Raw genomic sequence first — 19,585 nt, forward strand, 5'->3', positions numbered from 1 at the left:
TGAATGTAAAAATTTGATGGAATAATTAGCGGACGCCATGTCGCGTTTGAAGAGCCCCTGATGTGCCTAAACAGTGGAAATCTCCCACAAATGACACCATTTTGGAAATTAGACCCTTTATGGAACTTAACTGGAGGTGTATTGATCACTTTGAACCCTCAGGTGGTTCACAGAAGTTTATAACGTTAAGTTGTGAAAATAAAAAAAAATAAAAAATCACATTTAAAAAAACAAAAACTTTTAGCTACAAATTTTGTATTTTCACAAGGGCAAAAGGAGAAAATGGACCCCAAAGTTTGTTGTGCAATTTCTCCTGAGTTCATCAATACCCCAGATGTGGTGAAAAACTGCTTCTGAGGAACAGTGCAAAGCTCAGAAGGGAAGGAGCACCAGATTACAGTGCAGATTTTGCTGCATTTGTCTGAGGGTGCCATGTTACATTGGCAGAGCCCCTGAGGTGACAGAACAACAGAACCCACCATAAGTGACCCCTTTTCACCAATTCAACCTCTCAATGAATTCATCTAGGGGTGCAGTGATTATATTGACACCACAGGTGTATCACAGACTTTTAGACCATTGGGAAGTGAACAAAAAATAATTTAGCTTTTTACCACCAAGATTGTGTGTTAGCTCCAAGTTTTACATTTTCACACTGGGAAATGGGTAAAAATGGCACCAGAATTTGTCCCACAATTTCTGCTGAATGTAGATATACCCCGTGTGTGGCTGTACAGTACTGCTTAGCCATACGGAGAGACTCGGGTGGGACAGAGCGCTATTTGCCTCCTGGAACACAGATTTTCCTAGACTAGTTTGCGGTTTCCATATAAAGAGCCCCTAAGTGCTAGAAAAGCAGAATCCTCCTCAAGGTGATCTCATTTTGGAAATTATATAGCCCTTTGGGAATTTATCTACAGATATAGTGATGATTTTGATTCCATGGGTGTTTTCCAGAAACAGGCAGCAGTGGATGCTGCTGAGTAGAAATTGCAAACTGCCTTTGTAGTGACCAGTACGCTGTAGTGACCAGTACGTTATGCCCAGTTTATGCTTCTGGAGACACGCACCTGTAAATTAGGTGGGCTCTCATCACTACAGAAATGCCAAATATGTGGGCGCTGTTTAGACACTCTGGGGCTCAGATGGGAGGGGGGCATTTGGATTTGGGAGTACAGAATTTACTGAATTTATTTTTCGGGAGCGAAGATCAATTTTGCTTTTCCAGAGCCTTTGTGCTACCAGTAACATGGAAGCCCCCTATATTTCCGTTAAGATGACGGACCTGAGTGGGGACTTGCTTTTTATGTGGATTGAGTTGAAGCTTTTTTTGGGAACATTTTACATAACGTTTGGGATCACATTTATCCTGCGCTCTACGCTGAGCACTTACTTTGGGGTTTCCATCTAAATCTCCGAGCGACGTGACAGATGAAACCCCCGAGGGATCCATTCACTATAGTGATACAGCGTAGTTACTCTGGACTCCGTCTGGCCTCTGTTCAGTGCTGTCCTTTTCAGAAGTGCACAAAACTGTGCAATCCTAAAAAGACGGACACCACCAGATCGCAGGTCAGACGGCGTCCACAGTGCCTCCATCATTATAGAGAATTTTCCGCCGGGGGTTCTGTCTGAATCACGTATTTCAGAGATTTACACGGAAACCCCGGTGTAAGCGCTCAGCGCAGAGTGCAGGATAAATGTGCACCGAGCCTTACTGTGAACTTTGGGAGGCAGAACGAAAAAATCAACAGCAGGTGAAGAATTGATTTTATTTTTTATGCCGTTCCTCGTGCGGTATAAGTGATTAGGCGACTTTATTCTTCGGGTTGGTGCGATTACAGAGAGACCAGATTTATAGCAGGTTTTTATGTTTGGCTGCTGTCACACACCAAAAGGCGCTTTTTATTGCGAAAACTAGTTTTTGCATCACAACATTTTGAGAGCTACAATTTTTCCATATTTTGGACCACAGAGTCATGTGAGATCTTGTTTTTTGCAGGACGAGTTGTTGTTTTTATTGGTACAATTTTCGGGCACATGACATTTTTTGATCGCATTCTATTCAGATTTTTGAGAGACAGAATGAAAAAAAACAGCAATTCATGAATTGCTTTTTAGAAATACCATTTCCCGTGTGGTAAAATTGGTAAGGCAGCTTTATTCTTCGGGTCAGTACGATTTGGCGCTTTTACACAGTAAAAACTATTTTATAGAAAAAATAATTATTTTTGCATCGCTTTATTCTAGAAGCTATAACTTTTTTTGATGGAGCCGTATGGCTGCTTGTTTTTTGAGGGACAGGATGATGTTTTCAGTGGTATCATGTTTATTTGAATACGTCTTTTTGATCGCGTTTTATTGCACTTTGTGTTCGGCGGTTTGTTGATGAAAAAAAAACAAGCAAAAAACAATGCTTTAACAGTGTGCACTGAAGGGGTTAACTAGCGGGACAGTTTTATAGAGCGGGTCGTTACGGATGCGGCGATACCAAACGTGGGTACTTTTATAGTTTTTTTTTATTTACATAAATTTATTGGGAAAATATTTTTTTTCTTTAGGTGTGTTTTTTTTTTTTTTAACTACTTTTACACTTTGTAATTTTTTTTTAAACTTTTTTACATTGTCCCAGTATAGGACATCACTATATAATGTCAGATCGCTGATCTGACGCTGCATAGCAGAGTATCAGATCAGGATCTGACAGGCAGGGAAGGAGGCGTCTCAGGTGCTGCTCCCAGCAGACGCTCACAAGCCACCTTCCCTTCAGGACCCGGAAGGACCTCGCCGCCATCTTGGTGTCAGGGGGTTTTCATTGACACCATCAGAACGTGATCGCATCGCGTTGTTCTGGTGGGGGCGCTCAGGGAGCCCCCCTCCCTGCACGATGCTTCTCTATGCCGCTGTCACTACTGACAGCGGCATCAGAGGGGTTAAATGCCTGCGATCGGTGCTATGGGTATTGCTGTGGGGTGTCACATACAGTTGACACCTGCACGCGATCGCCGCAGCCATCAGTGTGAGGCCGTGCGATTGTACCGCCGTATATATACTGCTCTTTGCGGAAACGCACCTCCCGCAGAGCAGTATATGTATGGCGCATGTGAGGAAGGGGTTAAAAAAGTAGCCTTTTTTTTTTTTTCAGGCTTCACATACAAACCTCTAGAGAAAAAAAAAAAAAGCACCAGAATCGCAGAGTTCGGCAGCGTCTTTACACTCACCGAGAGCGGAGATTTCATGAAATCCCATCCACTTTGCTTGGACAGTTAAACACAGTAGAATTTCTGTGCAAAAAAAGCAGCAGAAAAAACGCAGCATTTCTGCTACATGTGAACACGGTTTAAATGCCCAAGCAAAGTGGATGTGATTCCATGAAATCTCTGCTCTCTTGTGGAACCTGAAAAAAGGAACGCAAGAAAAAAAAAAACGCTGTTCTATTTTTAAGTGCGGAATCAAAACTTTTCTGTACTATGAAAAAAAACATTAAAAATGCGGATTCACATCTGCAGCAAAAACGCATCAAATAAGCGGGGAAAACAAGTAAAAGAAACGCAGCAAACACAGGGAAGGTTACTAGTGCGTTGTGTGGTGAGGGCACGTGAAGAAAATGTGCAGCATTTACGCTATGTGTGAACACGGCCTCAGCATTATATTTTTATTCCATTCTTATGGAAAAAACAAATAGTTGCACCATTTTTTACGACACTTACCAATTACCATAAATACTCTGATCGCTGTGCTGTGCGGATCGTTATGATTACAGGACACCAAATATGTCCATATTATTTGCTTTTTGATGTTTAGTATTTTTTAAAAAAATATTTTTTTATAATTTTTTTTTTAGCAATTTTATAGTAAGAAAAAATCTCTTATGTTCTCTACAACACAGGGACATAGAAATATACGGCTATGTACAGATGTATCTCTATGTAGCTGCACCATTTTTCTGTGGGTTCAGAGCCTGCAATGCAAATTCAAGTAAAGAAAATTCTCCCATTCTTGTCAGTGCAGCCCACGGCTCATAGGTTTAGCTGCTGCCTGCAATGACACAGGTTGGGGGTTCCAATCCTGGAAAGATTAAATCTAAAAGAAAATAATTATTTAATTAATGTGTGTGTAGAGAGATGCCGGAGAGCACTCGGAGGAGCCACGATGCGAGAAGACATAGCACATAGTGGATGGAAAATCTGTACACTGCTTCCTCAGACCCACTGGACCCAGGAAGGTGTTTAGCCATGATTTCGTGATGTAGCAGATGCAGAGCTTCTCTGGGAGATGGGCACATATCAGAATGTGGATTCAGCAGATGATATCGCAGACCCTCACTGTCCCCGAATGTGTCTGTGTTGCCCCCATTTCCACTCGTCAGCCCTGCAACTCTCTCACCCGGGTCATCCCGTACATGTAACACGTCTGCACATTCGCCGCTCACACGGTCTCAATATAAGAATATAACGACCACCAGACTGGATTCTCATATCCTAATATTTGGTTTATTGTAATCTTCATTCATTTAAATAAGGTATTTTCTTTTTTTTCTTTACATATTATTCCTAGAAAACCTCTACATTCTGCATTCAGACACATGCTGAGGAAGTAGTGTGCATAGTATTGAATGTCATACGCCCAAACTCCAAAAGAAAAGCCCCCGCCCGCCCCCTGACGGAACGACAGGCATTATATACACGTCATACCTCCTCGGTTGGACCCAGGGTAACACGGAAAGGAATGAGTGCGGGGTTACAATGGCTTTATAAAGTGGACACACCGGGAGAGGTTCTCGCACAAGGAGACGTTTTATCTTTGGATCTGATCGGCGGCGCCATCGCTACCTGGGTGAGGAGCCATCGCTACCTGGGTGAGGAGCCATCGCTACCTGGGTGAGGAGCCATCGCTACCTGGGTGAGGAGCCATCGCTACCTGCGTGAGGAGCCTTCGCTACCTGCGTGAGCAGCCATCGCTACCTGCGCGAGGAGCCATCGCTACCTGCGCGAGGAGCCATCGCTACCTGCGCGAGGAGCCATCGCTACCTGCGCGAGGAGCCATCGCTACCTGCGCGAGGAGCCATCGCTACCTGCGTGAGGAGCCATCGCTACCTGCGTAAGGAGCCATCGCTACCTGCGTGAGCAGCCATCGCTACCTGTGTGAGGAGCCATCGCTACCTGTGCGAGCAGCCATCGCTACCTGCGTGAGGAGCCATCGCTACCTGCGTGAGCAGCCTTCGCTACCTGCGTGAGGAGCCATCGCTACCTGCGTGAGCAGCCGTCGCTTCCTGTGTGAGGAGCCATCTCTACCTGCGTGAGCAGCCATCGTCGCTTCCTGTGTGAGGAGCCATAGCTGTGATGTCATTTATGTGCGATTTCGAGGGTCACCGGACTGTGCTATATATTTGCTGTTAAAGATGCAAAATAGTTTTATTTGCCCCATGTTATAAGGGACCAGCGGAGTTGTCATGGGCAAAAGGCGAAGATGCTCTTTTGCCCAGATCTTAAAGTGAACCTCCGAATAAAATTCCTTCACGAGGCGCGGACATAGTCGGGTCCTACAGCAGCGGTGGTGCTACTACACCTCAACAATGAAATAACAACATGAAGAGGAAAAAGTCGTGAAATGATGGGAATTCTGGATTTCTTCAGTCTTGGTTATGAGCCACGTGCAGAGAACCTGGAGACGCCGCAGCCATGGGAGCATGTTTAGGCCACAAAGGCCGACATCACGCCACTGCTCTCAAAGGCTATCATGGGGAAAAGCAGGACAGCAATGGAGGCTATTTTTCCACGACACCCCCAGACCACATGTTGCTGTTGCTACTCTGAGCATCCTGCGTGGTCTAAACTTGCTCCCACAGCTGCAGCATCTCCAGACATGTCTCCATCCAGCACATCTCGGACGTCATCGGTGGGTGATTACACAGGAGCTGCCAGCAGGGTCTCCAAACTTGTCTCCATCCAGCACCTCCGAGACATCATCGGTCGGTAATTACACAGGAGCTGCCGGCAGGATCTCCAGACTTGTCCCAGATGTGCTGGATGGAGACGCCATTGGTCGGTGATTACACAGGATCTGCCAGCAGCGGATCTTGATGATTTGCCCAAGTGCATTCAGCGGCAGAACCTTGCTCAGACGACCATTAATAACCTCAGTGACATCAGCCGAGGCCGGAGGTGCTGGGATTTCTGCACGAGGCTCATACTTGAGACTGCATAAATCGAGAAGTTCTGAGCATGTCGCTTCCATTTTTTTGATCACTGACATTATCACCACCATGTCGATCATCCTGTGATTTCAATCACTCCACGAATTTTCGCTCTTGGTGCTGTAATGTCAGTGTATAATTACGGTAGTAACAGGGGTCAGACCTGGGAATACACATTTTTGGAACCTTTGCGTGGCCTGGTACCCCGATCCAAGGTCTCAGGTGACCTCTCCCTCTATATATGGCTATATACTCAATCATTGTGATTATGGACGGTTCATTATCGTTAATTATACCATCCGGCAGCACGGACGGTATAAATTACGGTGGGCTGTCAATGTAGACGACATCCCATTATTAGGGACCGCCTGCAGAAGAGTCACCCAGGTACCCCCCAACCCAAAGATCATGGGGCAGTGATAGAGAACACAGCTGGTACCGGTTCCTAGAACTACGGACCGTGCGTTCGGCCGCCGTTCTGTAGGTGAAGCCGGAGCCAACAGATTTAATCCTATCAATTTATTCACAAAAAAAGAGGTAGTGACGGCCTGAACGCCGACCCGGGCAGCAGGACCGCTGCCAGCATGGCGCGCAGCAAACGATGATGGAGCTCTTTCAGCTCTTGAGTTCATTGTTGAGTTATATTTTGCTTTACGTATCTGGAGTTACATCAAGTCTTATACTCTAGACACATCCAAAGCTGCATTGGGAAATCTGCGGTCCTTCTCTTAGCTTTGTGCTCACATCCACGAGTGACCCCTGGCTGGTATCGTGTCTGTCGTGGGCTTTGATAGGGTCCTGTGGATGTACGGTTTACCACCACCAAATCACCCGGAATGCAATGCGGTTGTGTGCAAAGCTGCTGGGATTGGCACCCGAAAATCTGCAACCTGGAATTCATCAGCCCTGAGCAGAGGGACGGAAACCGCAGCAACTTCGCCCTCCTGCAATGTAGTCTGGTTGCACTACAGGTAATACTGTGCACTGTGGACAATGAACCAGAAGAGGGCGGCAGTGAGATGTGAGATAGCATCCTGAGAGCTAACAGGAAAGCAGTAGAATTTAGAATGCAGCTTTGACTGTGAATGGAGGACAACACACAATCCAAATATTATAAGGTGACTAAAACCATACAGTGATGTCAGGAAAGAGTCACCGAGGCATGATAAAAGATGGATGCATTAAAAATTTTTTTTAAAAAGTGACCCGGCACAGGGCCGGCCAGGAATTGGTAATATTCAAGAGAGCAAAAAGTTGTGCAAAAAACAAAAAGAACTAATATCATATCCGACATACAGCAGGCAGGACGTAGAGTAGTCTGACGCTTCTAAAAATCAAACTAGCGAGTCAAAGGAGAGGGGGAAGGGACGCTACGTGGCGGCGGCGCCGCTGAGAGGATGCACAATCATGAGCTTTGTGTTTTCAGGCACAATTACCCCCAAGTATTCGGAGACTTGGTGCAACTAAAAATCAGCAGCCTCTGTAATGTATGTACAGTAAGAAATAAATAACACCGCGGGTCTTAGTGAGATCCGCAATGACATCGCCGCAACAAACCGCGCCGTGGATTCCTGGAAATATGCAGTGATGGAAACGACCTTGTTCACATGGTACCAAAACCCCCCTCCGACTAAATACCTGATGCCAGAATGGCGTCCATTGCATGGAATCAGTGATTCTTATTTTACGGTGGAGGGTAATGTGAACGAGGCCTACTTGTGAGACGTAACAAAGTGGACTATAGTGTAAATATTACAACAAGACTACACGGAGAACAACATATAGCTGGGAACAGCCATGGGTAACAAAACTACATGGACAACGTAAAGCTGAAAACTGCCATGGGTGACAAAACTACATGGACAACGTGAGCGTAAAAGCTGGGAACAGCCATGGGTGACAAAACTACACGGAGAACGTGAACGTAAAGCTGAAAACGGCCATGGGTAACAAAACTACATGGACAACATGAACGTAAAGCTGGGAGCGGCCGTGGGTAACAAAACTACAAGGAGAACGTGAACGTAAAACTGGGAACGGCCATGAGTGACAAAACTACATGGACAACGTGAAAGCTGAAAACGGCCGTGGGTAACAAAACTACACGGAGAACGTGAACGTAAAGCTGAAAACGGCCGTGGGTAACAAAACTACATGGACAACGTGAACGTAAAGCTGGGAACGGCCGTGGGTAACAAAACTACATGGACAACGTGAACGTAAAGCTGGGAACGGCCGTGGGTAACAAAACTACAAAAACTACATGGACAACGTGAACGTAAAGCTGGGAACGGCCATGGGTAACAAAACTACAAGGAGAACGTGAACGTAAAAGCTGGGAACGGCCGTGGGTAATAAAACTACATGGAGAACGTGAACGTAAAGCTGGGAACAGCCATCTGTAAAAAAAACTATACGGACAACGTGATCGTAAAACATCCATGAATACCAAAACTACACGGAAAACGTGAATTCAAAAGCTGTGAACCTCCATGGGTAACAAAACTACATCAAGAACGTGAACGTAAAGCTGGAAATGGCCATGGGTAACAAAACTACACGGAGAATGTGAACGTAAAGCTGAAAACGGGTATTGGTAACAAAACTACACAGAGAACGTGAATGTAAACCTGGGAATGGCCATGGTTAACAAAATTACACCGAGGACATGAAAGTAAAGCTGGGAACGGCCATGGGTAACAAATCTACACGGAGAATGGGAACGTAAAGCTGAAAATGGGCATAGGTAACAAAACTACACAGAGAACGTGAATGTAAAGCTGGGAACGGCCACTAGTACAAACTGAGAGCAAAAGTCGTAAGAGATTTTCCAGTGTAAATTGTGGGCGCTGGATGACGCATTTACCTCGGATTTCATTGCGACTTTTGAGTTTCCCAGTTCTTCCACCCATTGTGACAAAGGAGGAGTATCCAAACCATTACACTCCTATGCCATAGGGAGTGAAAAGACTAGAGGATACATTATAAAATCTAAGATGAAGACACCTCCGTTCTACACCACCAGTCAGTGGTAGAGGTTTCTGAATATACGGCAGGACATCTGGCAGAATTATCCTTCAGGTGGCCGCCATCTCAGCAGGCAGTGTCATGAGGAGCAGATTGGTATGTAACGCTGAGTTGGGACCCTACGACCAGATGTTGCTCTGCCGCTTCTAAACTCTCTGCGCATTTTAGGATGCCAGCTATACACGTTTGTGGTACTGATGACAAGCTTGCTGACTGTTTCCAATAGCAACCAGAAGAATTGTGATTGCATCAGAGCAAGATAAGTAATAAAAAAGTTTACAAAGTGTTTATAAGATTTATTATTGTTTCCTGGTCTTAAATTCTATCACATCTCGTCTTATCTCATTCACATCCAGAGCTGCACTCACAATTCTGCTGTACGCTGACAGAAGCATAAAAAATTTTTTGTTGGGGGTATTTTTTTTGCAAATGGGATTTTTTTTCACAAATTTTGCACTGTTTGGCTTTTAAAGGCTTTTGTTTTTTGCTGCACATTGCTGGCTTCAGAATGAGGTATCTGAGAATCTGTTAGTGAGCTCGTTCTGAGTGAGAATTTTTACCTCTTTTATGACCACATAAAGGCGCGGCTGAACTTTTATGTGGTCTGTACATGTCCAGCGCAGAGGAGATCAGGAGAAGAAAGTTCAAAGAGTGACTGACTCTCCTTTCGGAGGCTGTGACCCTATGACAGATACTTCTGTGATGAAGATACCAGAAATCTTCACGGGGGAGAAATGGCAGAGCAGCATCTGTAATGTCCCTCTGAGCTCAGGAGATGGGCAGTGAGACCTGGGTCACCCCTGAGAAGTTCCTCCGGAACTTTGTGCTTATTCTAGAACTTGATGGATTTGGATAAAAGACGAGGAGACAAAGCAGAAACACGAGTGACGAGAACAGTCACTGACTATGGTGCCGGTCCGTGCTCCTGACCTGTGACGCAACGCTCTGCAGACTCGCAAGATCATGGAGAAGGACAGGAGGCTACAGAACAAAAAACATGACAGTGACGTGACCCAACTCCAGGAGACACATGGACCACACAGGTGAATGGGGCGTTATGTCTGTGAGCAGGAAGACACATCTCGTCTGCACGGAACCCCTCTTCCTCGAGGACCCCCCCACCAGGACTGGAAAACGACCACCCTCCCATCCGACCGGAAAACATTCAGTATCCAGAGAGCGGAGACGACGCGCCATTCGAGGACGTTCAGTGGAGCTGACGGAGAACGTTCAGGGTCTGGATGATGGAAGTATTTGCCCCCCGGCGTTGAGTCCAGTCCACTCGATGATATATTCTCTCCATTCCCCCGGATACAGTGCTAGGTCACCTCTGGTAAGAGAGTGACAGGAGGAAATTATAAATATGGGTGGTCTGAGGAGACCACGGAGCTGCGCGGCTACTTACGGCTGCCCGCGGCTGATATCACAGAAACGTCAATACCCAGGTAAGATGCAGAATTGCCATGGATGGTTCTCGCCCAGAAGGGAGGATTCTACGCCGTGTTTTCCATCCCCTGTGGCGTCCGTCCACAGGACGCCGTGTTGGGGGTCTACGTTTCCTGGCGAGACTTCATATGGCCTTCGTATCATTACTTTTGTTTTCCGGTGCCAGGGTTTGGCTTGTGCCCATAGTCTGACAGTAGTTTCCTTAATGGACCTTCCCCTAACTGCCCGGGTCAGAGCAATGTCTCTGTGGGGTCCTCAAGTCCAGGGGGTCCTCCAGGTTCCCGGGGAGTGACAGGCGCCGAGGGCAACACGTGGGCTCCGTGTGGAGAGTCTGGGGGGCCACAGGCGTTTCACATGACTTATAATTCATTCCTTCCAAGTCCTGGTATTGAAAAACCTGTGGGGAGGAGAAGACATCATCAAAAGGGCGCAATAGTCTGCAGAATACATCACTATGTATCTGTCAGGAGGCGGAGAGGACGGAGCAATGCTCTGCAGATCTATAGAGAGATCAGGGGGTGCAACAATCTGCGAATACATCACTATGTATCTGTCAGGAGGCGGAGAGGATGGAGCAATGCTCTGCAGATCTATAGAGAGATCATGGGGTGCAACAATCTGCGAATACATCACTATGTATCTGTCAGGAGGCGGAGAGGACGGAGCAATGCTCTGCAGATCTATAGAGAGATCATGGGGTGCAACAATCTGCGAATACATCACTATGTATCTGTCAGGAGGCAGAGAGGACGGAGCAATGCTCTGCAGATCTATAGAGAGATCATGGGGTGCAACAATCTGCGAATACATCACTATGTATCTGTCAGGAGGCGGAGAGGATGGAGCAATGCTCTGCAGATCTATAGAGAGATCAGGGGGTGCAACAATCTGCGAAGACATCACTATGTATCTCTCAGGAGGCGGAGAAGACGGAGCAATGCTCTGCAGATCTATAGAGAGATCAGGGGGTGCAACAATCTGCGAATACATCACTATGTATCTGTCAGGAGGCAGAGAGGACGGAGCAATGCTCTGCAGATCTATAGAGAGATCAGGGGTGTAATAATCTGCAGAACACATCACTATGTATCTGTCAGGAGGAGAAAGAGCAATGCTCTGCAGGGAGATCAGGGGTGTAACAATCTGCAGAATACATCACTATGTATCTGTCAGGAGGAGGAAAGAGCAATGCTCTGCAGGGAGATCAGGTGTGTAACAATCTGCAGAATACATCACTATGTATTTGTCAGGAGGCGGAGAGGACGGAGCAATGCTCTGCAGATCTATAGAGAAATCATGGGTGCAATAATCTGCAGAATACATCACTATGTATCTGTCAGGAGGCGGAGAGGACGGCGCAATGCTCTGCAGATCTATAGAGAGATCAGGGGTGCAACAATCTGCAGAATACATCACTAATGTATCTGTCAGGAGGCGGAGAGGACGGAGCAATGCTCTGCAGATCTATAGAGATAAGGGGTGCAATAATCTGCAGATTTCTGCTGCTGGGGTCCCAGGTGCCCTGATTTACCTGAGAAGAGGACGCCATGTTCTGCTCTCCACACGGGTGGCAGCCGGACATCTGCGGGGGGGAGGACACGGTGCTGTAGGCCGGGGGGACGATCACCATCTGCTTCTGGAGTAACTGCATGATGGTGTTTATGTCGTTCACCATGCGGTTCTCCAACCTGTGGAGGAAACGACGGGAGCAGAAGAGGCGATGAGCGGCGGGAGAAGGCGAGGACGACAACAGGGGGCTACAAGAGGCACCGATGGTGGCCAGGAATCAGGTGGCGCAACTTCAGGGGTCTGCGATACTGGGGGGGGAAATATTACAGGGGGCTGCAGTACTCGGGTGGTAATGGTCAGGGTGCAGTAATATTACAGGGGGCTGCAGTACTCGGGTGGTAATGGTCAGGGTGGAGTAATATTACAGGGGGCTGCAGTACTCGGGTGGTAATGGTCAGGGTGGAGTAATATTACAGGGGGCTGCAGTACTCGGGTGGTAATGGTCAGGGTGGAGTAATATTACAGGGGGCTGCAGTACTCGGGTGGTAATGGTCAGGGTGGAGTAATATTACAGGGGGCTGCAGTACTCGGGTGGTAATGGTCAGGGTGGAGTAATATTACAGGGGGCTGCAGTACTCGGGTGGTAATGGTCAGGGTGGAGTAATATTACAGGGGGCTGCAGTACTCGGGTGGTAATGGTCAGGGTGGAGTACTATTACAGGGAGCTGTAGCACTCGGGTGGTAATGGTCAGGGTGGAGTAATATTACAGGGCTGTAGTACTCGGGTGGTAATGGTCAGGGTGGAGTAATATTACAGGGGGCTGCAGTACTCGGGTGGTAATGGTCAGGGTGGAGTAATATTACAGGGGGCTGTAGTACTCGGGTGGTAATGGTCAGGGTGGAGTAATATTACAGGGGTCTGCAGTACTCGGGTGGTAATGGTCAGGGTGCAGTAATATTACAGGGGGCTGCAGTACTCGGGTGGTAATGGTCAGGGTGCAGTACTATTACAGGGAGCTGTAGCACTCGGGTGGTAATGGTCAGGGTGGAGTAATATTACAGGGCTGTAGTACTCGGGTGGTAATGGTCAGGGTGGAGTAATATTACAGGGGGCTGCAGTACTCGGGTGGTAATGGTCAGGGTGGAGTAATATTACAGGGGGCTGTAGTACTCGGGTGGTAATGGTCAGGGTGGAGTAATATTACAGGGGTCTGCAGTACTCGGGTGGTAATGGTCAGGGTGCAGTAATATTACAGGGGTCTGCAGTACTCGGGTGGTAATGGTCAGGGTGCAGTACTATTACAGGGAGCTGTAGTACTCGGGTGGTAATGGTCAGGGTGCAGTACTATTACAGGGGGCTGCAGTACTCGGGTGGTAATGGTCAGGGTGGAGTAATATTACAGGGGGCTGTAGTACTCGGGTGGTAATGGTCAGGGTGGAGTAATATTACAGGGGGCTGTAGTACTCGGGTGGTAATGGTCAGGGTGCAGTACTATTACAGGGAGCTGTTCTACTCGGGTGGTAATGGTCAGGGTGCAGTACTATTACAGGGGGCTGCAGTACTCGGGTGGTAATGGTCAGGGTGGAGTAATATTACAGGGGGCTGTAGTACTCGGGTGGCAATAGTCAGGGTGCAGTACTAATTACAGGGGGCTGCAGTACTCGGGTGTTAATGGTCAGGGTGCAGTACTATTACAGGGGGCTGTAGTACTCGGGTGGTAATGGTCAGGGTGCAGTACTATTACAGGGGGCTGTAGTACTCGGGTGGTAATGGTCAGGGTGCAGTAATATTACAGGGGGTTGTAGAACTCGGGTGGTAATGGTCAGTGTGCAGTACTATTACAGGGCTGTAGTACTCGGGTGGTAATGGTCAGGGTGGAGTAATATTACAGGGGGCTGCAGTATTCGGGTGGTAATGGTCAGGGTGGAGTAATATTACAGGGGGCTGCAGTACTCGGGTGGTAATGGTTAGGGTGGAGTAATATTACAGGGGGCTCCAGTACTCGGGTGGTAATGGTCAGGGTGGAGTAATATTACAGGGGGCTGCAGAACTCGGGTGGTAATGGTCAGGGTGGAGTAATATTACAGGGGGCTGCAGTACTCGGGTGGTAATGGTCAGGGTGGAGTAATATTGCAGGGGGCTGCAGTACTCGGGTGGTAATGGTCAGGGTGCAGTACTATTACAGGGAGCTGTAGTACTCGGGTGGTAATGGTCAGGGTGGAGTAATATTACAGGGGGCTGCAGTACTCGGGTGGTAATGGTCAGGGTGCAGTACTATTACAGGGAGCTGTAGTACTCGGGTGGTAATGGTCAGGGTGCAGTAATATTACAGGGGTCTGCAGTACTCGGGTGGTAATGGTCAGGGTGCAGTAATATTACAGGGGTCTGCAGTACTCGGGTGGTAATGGTCAGGGTGCAGTAATATTACAGGGGGCTGTAGTACTCGGGTGGTAATGGTCAGGGTGCAGTACTATTACAGGGAGCTGTAGTACTCGGGTGGTAATGGTCAGGGTGCAGTACTATTACAGGGGGCTGCAGTACTCGGGTGGTAATGGTCAGGGTGGAGTAATATTACAGGGGGCTGCAGTACTCGGGTGGTAATGGTCAGGGTGGAGTACTATTACAGGGGGCTGCAGTACTCGGGTGGTAATGGTCAGGGTGCAGTACTATTACAGGGAGCTGTAGCACTCGGGTGGTAATGGTCAGGGTGGAGTAATATTACAGGGCTGTAGTACTCGGGTGGTAATGGTCAGGGTGGAGTAATATTACAGGGGGCTGCAGTACTCGGGTGGTAATGGTCAGGGTGGAGTACTATTACAGGGGGCTACAGTACTCGGGTGGTAATGGTCAGGGTGCAGTACTATTACAGGGAGCTGTAGCACTCGGGTGGTAATGGTCAGGGTGGAGTAATATTACAGGGCTGTAGTACTCGGGTGGTAATGGTCAGGGTGGAGTAATATTACAGGGGGCTGCAGTACTCGGGTGGTAAGGGTCAGGGTGGAGTAATATTACAGGGGGCTGCAGTACTCGGGTGGTAATGGTCAGGGTGCAGTACTATTACAGGGAGCTGTAGTACTCGGGTGGTAATGGTCAGGGTGGAGTAATATTACAGGGGGCTGCAGTACTCGGGTGGTAATGGTCAGGGTGGAGTAATATTACAGGGGGCTGCAGTACTCGGGTGGTAATGGTCAGGGTGGAGTAATATTACAGGGGGCTGTAGTACTCGGGTGGTAATGGTCAGGGTGCAGTAATATTACAGGGGTCTGCAGTACTCGGGTGGTAATGGTCAGGGTGCAGTAATATTACAGGGGTCTGCAGTACTCGGGTGGTAATGGTCAGGGTGCAGTACTATTACAGGGAGCTGTAGTACTCGGGTGGTAATGGTTAGGGTGCAGTACTATTACAGGGGGCTGCAGTACTCGGGTGGTAATGGTCAGGGTGGAGTAATATTACAGGGGGCTGTAGTACTCGGGTGGTAATGGTCAGGGTGGAGTAATATTACAGGGGGCTGTAGTACTCGGGTGGTAATGGTCAGGGTGCAGTACTATTACAGGGAGCTGTAGTACTCGGGTGGTAATGGTCAGGGTGCAGTACTATTACAGGGGGCTGCAGTACTCGGGTGGTAATGGTCAGGGTGGAGTAATATTACAGGGGGCTGTAGAACTCGGGTGGTAATGGTCAGTGTGCAGTACTATTACAGGGCTGTAGTACTCGGGTGGTAATGGTCAGGGTGGAGTAATATTACAGGGGGCTGCAGTACTCGGGTGGTAATGGTCAGGGTGGAGTAATATTACAGGGGGCTGCAGTACTCGGGTGGTAATGGTTAGGGTGGAGTAATATTACAGGGGGCTGCAGTACTCGGGTGGTAATGGTCAGGGTGGATTAATATTACAGGGGGCTGTAGTACTCGGGTGGTAATGGTCAGTGTGCAGTACTATTACAGGGGTCTGCAATAGTACGGTGGTAATGGTCAGGGTGGAGTAATATTACAGGGGGCTGCAGTACTCGGGTGGTAATGGTCAGGGTGCAGTAATATTACAGGGGTCTGCAATAGTACGGTGGTAATGGTCAGGGTGGAGTAATATTACAGGGGGCTGCAGTACTCGGGTGGTAATGGTCAGGGTGCAGTAATATTACAGGGGGCTGCAGTACTCGGTTGTTAATGGTCAGGGTGCAGTAATATTACAGGGGGCTGCAGTACTCGGGTGTTAATGGTCAGGGTGCAGTACTATTACAGGGGTCTGCAGTACTCGGGTGGTAATGGTCAGGGTGGATTAATATTACAGGGGGCTGCAGTACTCGGGTGGTAATGGTCAGGGTGCAGTACTATTACAGGGGGCTGCAGTACTTGGGTGGTAATGGTCAGGGTGGAGTAATATTACAGGGGGCTGCAGTACTCGGGTGGTAATGGTCAGTGTGCAGTAATATTACAGGGGGCTGCAGTACTCGGGTGGTAATGGTCAGGGTGGAGTAATATTACAGGGGGCTGCAGTACTCAGGTGGTAATGGTCAGGGTGGAGTAATATTACAGGGGGATGCAGTACTCGGGTGTTAATGGTCAGGGTGGAGTAATATTACAGGGGGCTGCAGTACTCGGGTGGTAATGGTCAGTGTGCAGTAATATTACAGGGGGCTGCAGTACTCGGGTGGTAATGGTCAGTGTGCAGTAATATTACAGGGGGCTGCAGTACTCGGGTGGTAATGGTCAGTGTGCAGTAATAATACAGGGGGCTGCAGTACTCGGGTGGTAATGGTCAGGGTGGAGTAATATTACAGGGGGCTGCAGTACTCGGGTGGTAATGGTCAGAGTGCAGTACTATTACAGGGAGCTGTAGTACTCGGGTGGTAATGGTCAGGGTGCAGTAATATTACAGGGGTCTGCAGTACTCGGGTGGTAATGGTCAGGGTGCAGTAATATTACAGGGGTCTGCAGTACTCGGGTGGTAATGGTCAGGGTGCAGTAATATTACAGGGGGCTGTAGTACTCGGGTGGTAATGGTCAGGGTGCAGTACTATTACAGGGAGCTGTAGTACTCGGGTGGTAATGGTCAGGGTGCAGTACTATTACAGGGGGCTGCAGTACTCGGGTGGTAATGGTCAGGGTGGAGTAATATTACAGGGGGCTGCAGTACTCGGGTGGTAATGGTCAGGGTGGAGTACTATTACAGGGGGCTGCAGTACTCGGGTGGTAATGGTCAGGGTGGAGTAATATTACAGGGGGCTGCAGTACTCGGGTGGTAATGGTCAGGGTGGAGTAATATTACAGGGGGCTGTAGTACTCGGGTGGTAATGGTCAGGGTGCAGTACTATTACAGGGAGCTGTAGTACTCGGGTGGTAATGGTCAGGGTGCAGTAATATTACAGGGGTCTGCAGTACTCGGGTGGTAATGGTCAGGGTGCAGTAATATTACAGGGGTCTGCAGTACTCGGGTGGTAATGGTCAGGGTGCAGTAATATTACAGGGGGCTGTAGTACTCGGGTGGTAATGGTCAGGGTGCAGTACTATTACAGGGAGCTGTAGTACTCGGGTGGTAATGGTCAGGGTGGAGTAATATTACAGGGGGCTGTAGTACTCGGGTGGTAATGGTCAGGGTGTGTAGTAATATTACAGGGGGCTGTAGTACTCGGGTGGTAATGGTCAGGGTGGAGTAATATTACAGGGGGCTGTAGTACTCGGGTGGCAATGGTCAGGGTGCAGTACTAATTACAGGGGGCTGCAGTACTCGGGTGGTAATGGTCAGGGTGCAGTACTAATTACAGGGGGCTGCAGTACTCGGGTGGTAATGGTCAGGGTGCAGTACTATTACAGGGGGCTGCAGTACTCGGGTGGTAATGGTCAGGGTGGAGTAATATTACAGGGAGCTGTAGTACTCGGGTGGTAATGGTCAGGGTGGAGTAACATTACAGGGGGCTGTAGTACTCGGGTGGCAATGGTCAGGGTGCAGTACTAATTACAGGGGGCTGCAGTACTCGGGTGGTAATGGTCAGGGTGCAGTACTAATTACAGGGGGCTGCAGTACTCGGGTGTTAATGGTCAGGGTGCAGTACTAATTACAGGGGGCTGCAGTACTCGGGTGGTAATGGTCAGGGTGCAGTACTATTACAGGGGGCTGTAGTACTCGGGTGGTAATGGTCAGGGTGCAGTACTATTACAGGGGTCTGCAGTACTCGGGTGGTAATGGTCAGGGTGCATTAATATTACAGGGGGCTGCAGTACTCGGGTGTTAATGGTCAGGGTGCAGTACTATTACAGGGGGCTGCAGTACTTGGGTGGTAATGGTCAGGGTGGAGAAATAATAGAGGGGGCTGCAGCACTCGGGTGCTAATGGTCAGGGTGCAGTAATATTACAGGGGGCTGCAGTAGTAGGGTGGTAATGGTCTGGGTGTAGTAATATTACAGGGGGCTGCAGTACTCGGGTGGTAATGGTCAGGGTGGAGTAATATTACAGGGGGCTGCAGTACTCGGGTGGTAATGGTCAGGGTGCAGTAATATTACAGGGGTCTGCAATAGTACGGTGGTAATGGTCAGGGTGGAGTAATATTACAGGGGGCTGCAGTACTCGTGTGGTAATGGTCAGGGTGCAGTAATATTACAGGGAGCTGCAGTACTCGGTTGTTAATGGTCAGGGTGCAGTACTATTACAGGGGGCTGCAGTACTCGGGTGGTAATGGTCAGGGTGCAGTACTATTACAGGGGGCTGCAGTACTCGGTTGTTAATGGTCAGGGTGCAGTAATATTACAGGGGGCTGCAGTACTCGGTTGTTAATGGTCAGGGTGCAGTACTATTACAGGGGGCTGCAGTACTCGGGTGGTAATGGTCAGGGTGCAGTACTATTACAGGGAGCTGCAGTACTCGGTTGTTAATGGTCAGGGTGCAGTAATATTACAGGGGGCTGCAGTACTCGGGTGTTAATGGTCAGGGTGCAGTACTATTACAGGGGGCTGCAGTACTCGGGTGGTAATGGTAAGGGTGGAGTAATATTACACGGGGCTGTAGTACTCGGGTGGTAATGGTCAGGGTGCAGTACTATTACAGGGGTCTGCAGTACTCGGGTGGTAATGGTCAGGGTGGATTAATATTACAGGGGGCTGTAGTACTCGGGTGGTAATGGTCAGTGTGCAGTACTATTACAGGGGTCTGCAATAGTACGGTGGTAATGGTCAGGGTGGAGTAATATTACAGGGGGCTGCAGTACTCGGGTGGTAATGGTCAGGGTGCAGTAATATTACAGGGGTCTGCAATAGTACGGTGGTAATGGTCAGGGTGGAGTAATATTACAGGGGGCTGCAGTACTCGGGTGGTAATGGTCAGGGTGCAGTAATATTACAGGGGGCTGCAGTACTCGGTTGTTAATGGTCAGGGTGCAGTAATATTACAGGGGGCTGCAGTACTCGGGTGTTAATG

The 19,585-nt window shown here is 48.5% G+C and overlaps 1 protein-coding gene across 4 annotated transcripts in view; it reads right to left on the minus strand.

Moving 5' to 3' along the window:
* Positions 1–4,471: 4,471 nt before the first annotated feature.
* KCNH2 (potassium voltage-gated channel subfamily H member 2) overlaps positions 4,472–19,585 on the minus strand; it is a 316,360-nt gene continuing 301,246 nt past the window's right edge. For all 4 annotated transcript variants that reach the window (XM_073582209.1, XM_073582210.1, XM_073582208.1 and 1 more), the window contains 2 exons: positions 12,201–12,357; positions 4,472–11,066 (listed from right to left, as the gene is read on the minus strand). In XM_073582209.1, the coding sequence (XP_073438310.1) occupies positions 10,887–11,066; positions 12,201–12,357 (337 nt within the window). In that variant the 3' untranslated portion in view covers positions 4,472–10,886. The remainder of the gene's footprint in view (positions 11,067–12,200; positions 12,358–19,585) is intronic.

This window comes from Dendrobates tinctorius, unplaced genomic scaffold (assembly GCF_039654945.1).
Source record: "Dendrobates tinctorius isolate UK_male_01 unplaced genomic scaffold, ASM3965494v1 ptg000070l, whole genome shotgun sequence".
NCBI lineage: Eukaryota > Metazoa > Chordata > Amphibia > Anura > Dendrobatidae > Dendrobates > Dendrobates tinctorius.